Genomic DNA, 11,464 nt, shown 5'->3' on the forward strand with positions numbered 1-11,464 from the left:
TCGTCGAAGGGCACCAAACTCCGAGTCGTCACCGCCGCCACGAGCCCCCAAGAGAGAGGTCGACCAACAGCCCCAAGATGACCAAGGCAAAGGCTGCAGCCACATATCACTTCCACCGCCGCCACCAAGCAGACCAACAGACCAACAACGCTCCAACCGAGACACCAAGCAACCCACGACGGATCCATGGCTCCAAGACTATGCCCCCAAGGGGGAAACGACATCAAAGATGGCGTCATCATCCAATCCAAGGAAGGATTTTAGGCTTTCACCCGGAGCACATCAAGAACAGGCTATGAAGCTTCACAATGATGCCTTCAAGAAGGGAAGTGGCGCCTGAGGGCGTCACCATCATCGCTGCCGACAAGGTCAGCAGTAGGCCTTCGCCCGAAGCTTCGCAGCCTGCACCTCACCGCCGCACATAGGACGCCGAGTCCGGCAAGCACATGAGCGCGAGATCTCACCTCCCCCTGTCAGACCACGGAAGCGTCCTCGCCGTGTCCAAAAAGGAGCCCCCCACAGACGCCCTTGCTCACCATGAGCACTGTCGCTGATGGAGGGGGGATCAATCCAGGCCGCAGCACTGGCACCACCACGGACAGAGTTAGATTCGTGCCCCCATCAGCTGCCAGCTGTAGCAGAGACCAACCCCTGCCTCCGACCACACCTGCTGCTCGCCATCCCACTGCCGGCCTACAGCCTCCGCCACCAACCTCTGCAGAAACGCCCCACGCCTAGGCGCCAGATCTGGACGTGGTCGACAGCAGCCGCTGGAGGTTCGACCACCCAAGAGAGGGCGCATCACCTCCGGGCAAGCCGCGCCCAGCCAGCCCGAGTCCGCCGCCCTCCACCCCCCTTGCCTGCGACCCGCGCCGCCGCACACCACCTCCCCGCCGCCACACGCGCGCACGTGCACGAGGCACCACATCCAGCCACCTCGCGCCAGCCGGAGAGTTGCCCCGCCGCCGCCATCCCCGGATCCAGGCGAGCTTTGCCGGCCGGAGCCTCTGGCGGCGGCGAGACGATGGAGGGGCTAGGGTGGAGAGGCGGCGGCGCTAGGTTTTTCGCCCCCGAGTCGCCAGGGAGGGCGACGCGCGCGGGGGGGCTCTCCATGTGAAACATGCTCGGCTCGTCCATTTCACATTGTAAAAGCAGATCTGCCAACATTAAACGGGTGTAGCTAAGCATTTTTGGCCTTACACCATCTTTTTATATTGCTTGGACCTGAAAAGAACTACTAAGGCTAAATCTTCAAGCAAAACTGCCGACTTTCTAATGGTGGAATGCTCATGGTGCTACACTCAAGCCGGATATCGCCCCTAGCCTTCCTCCAGAAACCAAAAAGAAAGAATGAATGAAGGCAAAGAAGGTAACATATAAGTGTATGAATGTTTATATCTGGATGCCTTATGTTAGAAATAACTATAAGCGAGCCACGCGACAATTGTTCCTCCACTGGTATGAAACAATCTAGATAGCTTTTCCTTTGTGCAAAGAGCAATTCAGAGTACCCACACCCTTACTATAAAATGGAAAGACTACTCATATAGCCAGACCAATGTGCCAGGAAGGTCTGGTACTTCCTCTGTTCATTTTTATAAGGCCTTGTAGACATTTCAGACAGCATGCAAAACATGTCAATTTCAGTTGTCTGAAACGACTTATAAAAATGAACGAAGGGAGTAATAGAAATGTTCACATAAATTTATTTATTTATTTTTAAAGAAAATAATTCTTTTACTACAGTATATACGCCAATTCCAAACGCAAAAAAGATGATCTCTCCATCAGGAAATACTTATCGCAGAAATGGAGCAAAATGGATGTATCTAGAACTAAAATACGTCTAAATACATCCATTTCCCAGACAAGTATTTCTGGACGGAGGGAGTATGCAGCACAAGTATTTCTGGACGGAGGGAGTATGCAGCATGCGAGTTGACAGAACAGCACTGACATTGAGCTTACCCAGCATCCGCGACCAATTATGAAATCCAAAGTCTCAAGTTACATAATGATGATGAGATGAATCAAAGGCTCTAAAATGTACCTAGTTTGTGCATGCTTCTTTCTTGCTATCTTAACAAGTTACTGCTACAAGTCTCCTCTCCTCCCTGGTTACTCATTTATTGCTTCTCTCTCCAACATCTGGCTTGAGATGATGGTTGAACAACTATCATGTACAATGGCGTCCGCACGCTTCCCATGCAAAAAAAGAAAAAAGGGACGCCGCTCCTCTCCTTTTTTTTTGTACCTTTCTAGCGACATATATATCATGGATATTAAATACAGAACGAACTATCAGCAAGAAGAAGAAAGAAAAATCTGGCGGCCTCGCTCGCTCCCTCGCGCTTTTCTCCATAACCTTGTTTCGAGTATCAGAGCTCCACCTCCTGGAGATCCTCCCCGAACCCACCACCGCTGTTGAACCGATTAAGGGACGAGTTGCTGTGGGAGCGGCTGTGGGAAGGTCTCACACCGGGCATCATTGGCGGGGACTGCATGGTCTGCCCGTCCGGCGATCTCGAGGCGGCGGTGCTGCTCATCTGCTCCGAGTATGTCCCGCTCCATGATGCTGCCCGTGACTTCGAGAAGGAGCCGTTGCCGCTGCCAGAGGGGGTCATGATGTTGTCCATGCTCGGGTGCCGCTGCATGCCCGTTTGCATTTGCATTGGGGGTGGCGGGGAGGCGTAGAACGAGGACTCAACTGCCGGCGAGGACGATGGCCCGTCCTGGCTTGCGGATTCGCTGTGCGCGTCGGCTGCTGTCTCGGTCGGCTGCATTGAAGCATCTGCGGCTGGAGTTGGGACGAAGAAACTGGCGGCGGGCAGCTTGTTCACCGATGGCATGGCTGGTCTGTTGTATGATGGCCCTCCGAAGGAGTTTCCGCCACCACCCTTGTTGAATGTGTCGACGTATCTACACAGATGAGGGTATGTTATAGCCCACTTGGCCACTTGGTGAAGAAGTAAAATGCAAGGCAGTGGCGGTGGAACTAAACAAAATTACCTTGATCTCACACCCGCCCTCCCACGTGCTGAGAACTGATTCTGGCTAGGTGGCATCGGCGGCATCCCTGAAACCGGCTCCGAAGGATTTGGAGGTTTCGCTTCTGAAAATCCATTAGGAGTATAACCTCCGCCGCTGGGGGGCCCAGTCGAGGTGTTGTGATCTGGAACGCCGTTCTGGAACGAGGCTTTTGTAGGAGGTGGGGCAAGAGGAGGCTCCACGGCAGCAGGGATCGCAGCACCTCGCTCCACCCACCGCTTCAGGTTCTCATCATAGTAGAAACTGTTCTCTTCCCCCAACTTGGCCTTCAGACAATGAGAACATTATTTTAGTTACTGTGCATAGCGAAAGGTAGGCAGAAGTATAAAAGTTATCAGCACACACCTGGTTGGAAGATTTCGAAACAAGTCCCACTGTTTTCTGCAGCAACCATCCGAATCGCGAACTGCCTGAACCTGATGTGCTTTGTGCATTATCTGATCCACCACCCTGTTAGACGGTAAATGTCAGACAGAGAAATGAAGAAACCTCCAGAAAATGTTCCAATGAACAAGTGCTCCTTCGTTTGGAGCACATAGAAGATATATTTGGAGTGGGCATATGTATTAGGGAAGTGATAAATTCAGGAGACAGGATATATAGTGGCCACACCATCTTGACCAAGGTAACACACCACTAAATTCAAATGCACACATTATAATATGCAACAAGATAGGAAAAATCGTATGCCTTATAACCTACCTGTTTTTTCTTTAAGTCTGGTGCAGAGACACTTCTGCTATGTGCGCCTTTCTTGTCAGGGTCGCTATTTTCTGCTATTTCACTCATAAACTGCTCCGAAGTAGAAGATGACATAGGCATCGGTGACTGACTATTTACAAAGTTTGTAACCGGAGGAGCAGGATTTGTAACTTGAGGAACAGGATAGAAATCTCTGTCACCAGAAGAGCCCTGTGACAATGGCGGCATTGGTGCGGGTTGTGTACCCATCATGCGGGACAAAGATTTATCAAATGTTGAGAAAATCTTTCCAACAAGCTTTGCAGGAGCAAGATTTGTGCCATAACCACCCTACATGTCAGCACGTCAATTGTCAGTTAATAGGAGAAAATGCTCAAGATCAATAAACAACATTAACTGCACAGAAGTCATACCTGCTGGTGGGTGCGTATCCGCTCCTCCAGAGATGAAAACAATTGCTTCCATGCTTCTAGTTCAGGCGCACGGCCGGAGGATTTCAGGAGCTTCAAAGATGCTTGACAGTACCTTAGGAAGGCCATTCAAGTTTTAAAATGAGTTTGCATAACTAAGATATAAGGGGATATGAAATAGCCCAGAAACTTACTTTAGTGAATCAGAGACCTTCCCAACCTCCGCAAGCATGTATGCATATATCAGCTTATATGGTTGAAATGGCAGGAGGATATACTGAGAATTTCCAAGGGCTTTCGCATATTCATACAACTCTGTTCTCTGTAAATTGCATCACAATGGTATTTGTTCAGGAACAGCAAATGCCAATGAAAAAAAGGTAGTATTTATTCAGGAACAGCAAATGGCAATGAAAAGAATGTAGTATTTGTTCAGGAACAGCAAATGACAGTGAAAATAAATGTACTTGCTATGAGAGGACGAGAGCAGTAACCAAGCAAAATAAGGATGTGACCAACATCCATGAAGGAAATGCAGACCCCCCGACCCCACTAGTTTAAGAACTATAGTTTCCAACCAGAAAGGAATGCTAAAGAGCAAGTAGCAAAATAATAAAATCCCAATTTGACAGATGTAGCAACATATCTAATCTGCAGCCGGACCATGGGTTGGTGGGAGAGGGACGGGGGAACAAACAAGATACACAACTATTCATATCTGAGCAATTATTATCATAGAAGATCAAATGCACCATCACATGTGTGTTCGCGCACATGTACGCAACCACAAACATACACAAAGTGAAGTGTGCAGATTTAGAAGACCTGTATAGCTTCAGGGCTGGTAAATGTGCGAGGACATCTCAGATGGTCTGCTCCGAGTAAACACATTCTTGCACTTTCAGAGTATGGATCGATATTTAGCTCAGCAACTAAATAGCATGAATGAGCAGCTGCAACCTGCATATACATATATAACAATATAAGTAAGGTATTCAGCTAAAACATTAAAGGAAACGAACACTCAAACAGATGCAAACCTCATTTCTCTCTTTCCAAAGGCAATCCCCGAGGTGAGTGATTACAAGCTCATCTGCTTTTGTCCTGTTTGCAGTTATAATTGCCAAATTTTGTTGCCAGTCATTCAGCATGCCCACAGGAGTACCCTGTCGGACAGAAAAGCCACACTACATTAACTTCAAAGTAACTAAAATGGAAAAAAGAACGAGCACTCCACGTAAAATGTCGAGAATCATGAAATGAGAAGTCGAGAGAAGTCAGGCAAAATCCATGTCAGGATTTAAAAAGCAATTGCAGTTTAAAAGATGACAAACAAAAACATTGTGCAGGCTAAAGAAGATCCAGAGTTCTGTGTGGCAGCACACTACGACACAAAAACTATGGACATCATGGTTCCAATTCCTTCCAGTGAAAGTCATTTAAACTCGAGAGTAATAAATGTGGAGGTTCCATTTAAATATGCATCCTGTTGCTCCTTCAAATCACAGGCAAGAATGCAATAAATAAGTTCTTGTGTATTACCTCTGCAGGCTGTTGCTGCGCATGTAAAGTGGCATAATTGGCATCGACAGGGTTCTCAGGCTTAAAAACATCTGCTGGTTGTCCAGCGATAAGAAGGCACAATGTCCTCAAAGGTGATCCAGATTTGAAATGACAGTAAGCCATTTTCTTCACAGTATCCGCATAAAACTGCATGACCAGTCAAAATTGTTCAGGAAAAAAAGAAAGGCAAAGCCACCAAGCAGTCTAGGGACAGCAGATTTACAGAGTGAAGCAGACCTGATCACCAAGTTGTAAAGCAAGGATCAGTGCAGGTCCCCAAAGCTGACCTTCCTGCGCATACTGAAGCGCATCTTTCCTTTTACCAGAAACTAAAAGATTTTGAACTTCTTGAGCAGTAGCCTGCAGTAGAATAATTGGTTCAACCAAGGCCATATTTGCTAGATGAGACAGCACAGACAGCCAAGAAAACAGAATTACCTGTATCTGGTTTTCTGAGGGGATATTTTTCATGCAATGGTCTCTCATACGGGCACTATTACTACTACATGATGAAAAAAGCGCTGTTACTGCAGTGTCTGGGCCATCCATACCCTGTTAACAGCAATTCAAAAATAAATTTGTTATTCCATATGGGCACATGAGGTCATCCATACCCTGTTACCAATAATTCAAAGACATTCATTATTCCACCTGGGGGTGGGGCTTGGGGCAACATGGGATAATTTTAATATCATATCATATTAAAAAGAGACATTCAAGCACGCGACGAGAAATGATAAAGCTGAATCGAGTTACTTGTAGATGTTCACAATGTAAATCCTTACAGTGCTGCTTTATAGGCATGAGCCAAAATACTTGGCATATGAAAAATGCCGCATGGGCCAAAAGGCCACAAACCACTTATAGGTAGCTAATAGGGATTGACTTGAAGCCATTTCAAGCAGAACACAATCTAACAAAGGATGGCTTTAATGTGGAATCCTCTTTTGTTTAATGAAAAGCATAATATCGTTTCATCAAGAGTAGTTCCTAGATCTGCAGTTCGTGGTACACCACTTATAAGGCTCAATGGGAGAATACCTCTTTCATTTAAACCGGACACTTTCAGTTCAAGGGCTCTAATATACAAATATTGATCTATACTTAAAATCAAAACACCAATCAAACCACAACTACAGAAGATCCCCACATGATAATAAAATGGAAAAGAAAAATAAATGAAAAGGACAAACTGAGACAGATGCACACAACAAACCCAGTGCGGCAATGCCCCTTGAATGCGAAGGAAACCCCAAGTCCTTGTCGCTCGCCTCTCCCTTTGTGCCAGCACTTCTCTCGATCGCTCACACGGCCAGTACCCTAACCCTCACCCCGCAAATCTCGTCCAGGATGCCAAGGGTGTGGCTCTCTTCAAGGATAGAGATTAACCTCGCCATATCCGGCTGTGAGGGCAGCAGAAAGAAGGCAGAGAGTGCCATGGATATCTCCTGGCCCTTGCCATCAGGTAGGCATCGACGAATTTGCCACCAGCGAGCAATCAGGATCAGGGTTAACCTGTGATTGCTGCGAATCTGGTATCTAACCTAGGGTGCATCTATCAGAGAAGTAGACAGCTACCACATAACTCTGACATGTCACTGTTTTCCAGCATCAAGATTCGTTTCTCTTTCAACATGATATATGCAGAAGAACAAATAAGCAGACAACGATGTAGGACTGCATCCACCAGTAGGGCCCAGAAGTGATTGAATACAGGCCCATAAAAGTGCAAGACCTAATTTTTAAGATCAAGAAGTTATTTATTCTGTCCAAATTTGTATCACAGGTCCGTACAAAGTATTAGAGAGAGTATATTTGGTATGTGCTTGCAGCGCAAGACTGGATTATCAGTGTCACAGTGTAGTACATTGATTGCTCCCGAGAAGATTTTACAGTAACCTAAAATCAATGATGCTGCTCAAGGAAAAGCATGGATACTTCCAAACAGAATATACCAAGACGAAACAGAAAATACCTCACGCGATGGATCGGGCCCAAAGGGTGAACGGAGTTTTCCATAGTGTTGATATGATATTTTCAGCAACGATATAAGCAGCTTCTGAACATCCCCTCCTTGGAAATCGCTGACAGAAGACTCGTAGCCTCCGATAATATCATCAAGCCATTTATTCAGGTCCTTTGCTGCAGCACTTCCTCCGGCAAGGGGGCCAGGAATAGGTCGACGACACAAAGCATAGAAGTAGCTAAGTGCACTGCCATTAGGGATGCCTTGTTGATCAATTTTATCAGCAACAACCTCCGATATATTAAGAATTGACAGTGTGCCTCGAGAATTGCTCTTCAATGAAACGGTAAAAGCTATTAGCTACAACTTAATTGCAAACAAGAACATTATAAAGACTGTGATGAAGATACCTGATTTCCACTGTCAAAGTTTGTAGTCATCGAGCTGGTCTCTTTCATAACTACAAGCTTCCCACCAAATCCAAACGCAACCAGCGAATGTGGTGGGCGTCCAGCTGACGACCTCTCCTCGTGGTGGGAGTAGCCGAGTTGTTGAGATGGAGCTAGCTGCTGAGGAAAGCTCATGGAGTTCTCATTGCTCACATAGTTATTTGGTAAATGCATGTGTGTGGCAGGATCAGTCTGTGTTTGCATCTGGTACATGCTTGTTACAGGAACACCTTTTTGTGGCTCAACAAAGCCATTCGGATAGTCATAACCATGGCCTGATGAAGATTGGTGTGCTACATGGTGAGCTTGATTATCTTTCGGAGGTTCAAATTCCTTGTGGGCAATCTGGTGACTTGTAGAAGGTACAAATCCTGTGCTTCTCTGGTTATTTGTGAAAGGTTTAAACCCCTGGTGACCTTGTGAAGGCTCAAATCCCCTGGACCCACTGTCATGGCTAGCAGAAGTACTTTGATTGATCTTATACGGTTCAAAACCCTTGTGAGCACTCTGATGGCTAGTAGGTTCGAAACCCTTGTTACTAACCTGGTGGGCCTCACCACCACCACTGTATTGGCTTGTAGAAGGCAAAAATGTGTTGATAGCATTTTGATTGTTTTTATGTGGTTCAAAACCCTTATGAGCAGCAGTCTGGTAACTGGTAGGTTGGAAACCCTTGTTACTAACCTGGTAGCCCTCACCACTACTATTGTATTGACTTGTGGAAGGCAAAAATGTGTTGATAGCACTTTGATTGTTTTTATACGGTTCAAAACCCTTGTGAGCAGCACTCTGATAACTGGTAGGTTGGAAAACCTTGTTACTAACCTGGTGGCCCTCGCCACTACCACTGTATTGACTTGTAGAAGGCACGAATGTGTTGATATTAGGCACGAATGTGTTGATAGCAGCTCCATAATTTGTAGAGGGCTTCAAAGGCTCAGTATACGCCGGCTGACTAATCTGATTCTCGGTATAAGGCTGCATGCTGTTGGCTACCGAACCATGCTGCCATTGGTTCTGCTGATTAAAACTACTTGCCTGAGTATTCCCAGTATGAGCTACACTGTGACCTGCCCCAGCAAATGCATCTACTGCTGATGGCGGAGTTGCAGCTTGCAAGACACTTTGCTGATATGACTCGAGCGTGAACCACTGCTGAGTGTTGGTGTCATAGTAATGTTCAGGGTACTCAGCATAGAAGAGCATGTTTGGTGGGTACTCCGCTGCGGCTGCGCTGCTCTGATCCTGGCCCCAGCTGGCGGCAGCGGCGCTGCCCTCCTCCGTGATGGTCTCCAACCCTGCCTGTGAAGAGTTCTGCAGGTACGAAACACCGAGGTGCTGCTGCTGCTGCTGCTGCTGAACATTTTCGCTCCCGAAGGCCGCTACAGCACCGCCATTATCAGCAAAGCCTTGAGCACCGATAGCATCCACTTGATACCACTGCCCTGTTGCCACGTCCCACTTCCAGCCAGGGTAGGGATCCGAGGGGTCCACAGCCCCGGCGGTCCAGTCAGACTGCGCACTGGTGTTCTGATGATCCGCAGACTTCACGACACCAGCACCCATATACGACTGTGAATTGGCATTGCTGTCCACTCCATTGAAGAAACTATGATCCGCCGCCCCAACGCTACCAGCAGTCCCTAGAGCTGAACCCTGCACTCCGAAAAAGGCGTCTTCACCAACACCGCCATCCGCCAGGAATTCCCCGGAACCAGTCCCCCAGCCCAGCTGGGAACTGGCATTGCTGCTGCCCGCTCCATTGTAGAAGCTGTGATCCACGGCTCCGACACTGCTGGCACCGAAACCTGAAACCTGCGCTCCGAGTAATGCGTCGCCGGCGCCGTCCGCCAGGAGGTCGCTGAACGGATCCGGCTCAGCGCTGCTGCTGATGTCGGCGCCGAAGAGGCTCCACTGCACCTGCTTGACCGTGGTACGGACGCCCTTGGAGGAGCCTGACCCGGACCCCGACCCTGGCGACCTGCCCTCGGGGTCAGCGGCGGCCACCGCCTTCACCTCGGGTAGCCCAGCCGGAACCTCGTCATCAGGGGCCGCGGGCAGAACCCCGGCATCAGGGGCCCCGGTCAGGACCTCAGCGCCACGGGGCGACGCCGGGACTTCAGCCTCTGTCTGAGGAGGGGGAGGTGGAGGATCCGCGGCGTCTGTCGGGGCTTCAGCCGCGTCCTGAGGGGCCATGGACTCCGGCGCCCCTCCCGTGCCGCCGGCACCGTCCTCGTCGTCGCCGTCGGACAGGGTGAGGGCCGCGAGGTCCGCGGCGGCGGCGGCCTCGTCGGCGGCAGCGGGGCCATGGGCGGAGGCAGCGGCGGCGGGGGGCGCTTTGGCGTCGTCGTCGTCGTCGTCGACGAGCTTGTCGAAGAAGTCGGCGTCGTCGGAGTCGGACCCCATCCGCCCGGCGCCGATCCCTCCCGGGAGAGGGGCGAGAGGGAGGTCTAGGGTTCGGATCCCGGCGCGGCGCGCTGGATCGAGGAGGAGGCGGCGGCGGATCGGATCGGTAGGGTGGGGGGCGGCGAGGGACTGGATTTTGGATCTCGGCTCTCTGTCTCTGGTGGAGTTGGATTTTGGATCGTGGAGAGGTGGGAGACGCGTGCGTGCGTGCCGACGTCGCGTCACTCGCCTCCTCCCCCCCTTCCCCGTCATCCCTGCTCTCCAACGCCAACTCATTTCCAAAACCTGCCTGCCTACGTGTCAATCCACCTCTCCTTTTCCCCCTTGGCTTTCCATGTGATTCTCCAACCATCTTTCCTACTCCTTTTATTCCACTTTATTTATAACAACGTACGCTCCTCTCTGGTCTCCAGACAAAATAAAGGTGCATCTAGCCGATTAAAGCACCGACTTGCGAGCGCGGAAGACGCCTTTTTTTTCCGAGATCGTGTGGCCCTCGATGTGACGGAACGAGATGGGATACTTCCTAAGGTGGTATTTTGATGACGTGGTGTGTACACTCGGCGGCTATTGATTGGATGCGAGGAGGAGATGTGCGCTGGTTGGTGATGACATGGCGGAGACCGCGGTGGCCAGGGGGTTGCCGAGGGCCGTGGATGCGTGGAGGGGCCGGGAGTTGGATGACGTGGCCGCTGCTAGGTGGGATCACAGGAGGTCGTTCGAGGGAAATGGAAGGTGCATCCGATAGCACATGCAACCTGAGCATCAAGGAAAACATTTTACCCTGATGAGACTAGTGTCAACAAAATGGCAATTGTTCACGTGCTTATAAAAACACACGAAAATATGGCTAGTTTTAACGTCTTGTGTAGAAACAGGCAAATTTTGAGCATTTGTTTCCTTTTTTAGAGCACTAGAAT

At 49.2% G+C, this 11,464-nt stretch overlaps 1 protein-coding gene across 1 annotated transcript; it reads right to left on the reverse strand.

Annotated features, from left to right (window-relative positions):
* Positions 1-1,938: 1,938 nt before the first annotated feature.
* LOC123166081 (protein transport protein SEC16B homolog) lies at positions 1,939-10,792 on the reverse strand. The gene is made up of 13 exons (XM_044583845.1): positions 8,100-10,792; positions 7,699-8,022; positions 6,162-6,275; positions 5,961-6,083; positions 5,703-5,870; positions 5,201-5,326; positions 4,986-5,120; positions 4,355-4,482; positions 4,164-4,275; positions 3,751-4,080; positions 3,394-3,498; positions 3,010-3,314; positions 1,939-2,919 (listed from the first exon to the last, which is right to left on the reverse strand). Exons 1-13 carry the CDS (start codon positions 10,542-10,544, stop codon positions 2,379-2,381), a joined length of 4,956 nt encoding a protein of 1,651 aa, XP_044439780.1. The 5' UTR covers positions 10,545-10,792; the 3' UTR covers positions 1,939-2,378.
* Positions 10,793-11,464: the final 672 nt, after the last annotated feature.

Source organism: Triticum aestivum, chromosome 7D (genome assembly GCF_018294505.1).
Source record: "Triticum aestivum cultivar Chinese Spring chromosome 7D, IWGSC CS RefSeq v2.1, whole genome shotgun sequence".
Classification (NCBI taxonomy): domain Eukaryota; kingdom Viridiplantae; phylum Streptophyta; class Magnoliopsida; order Poales; family Poaceae; genus Triticum; species Triticum aestivum.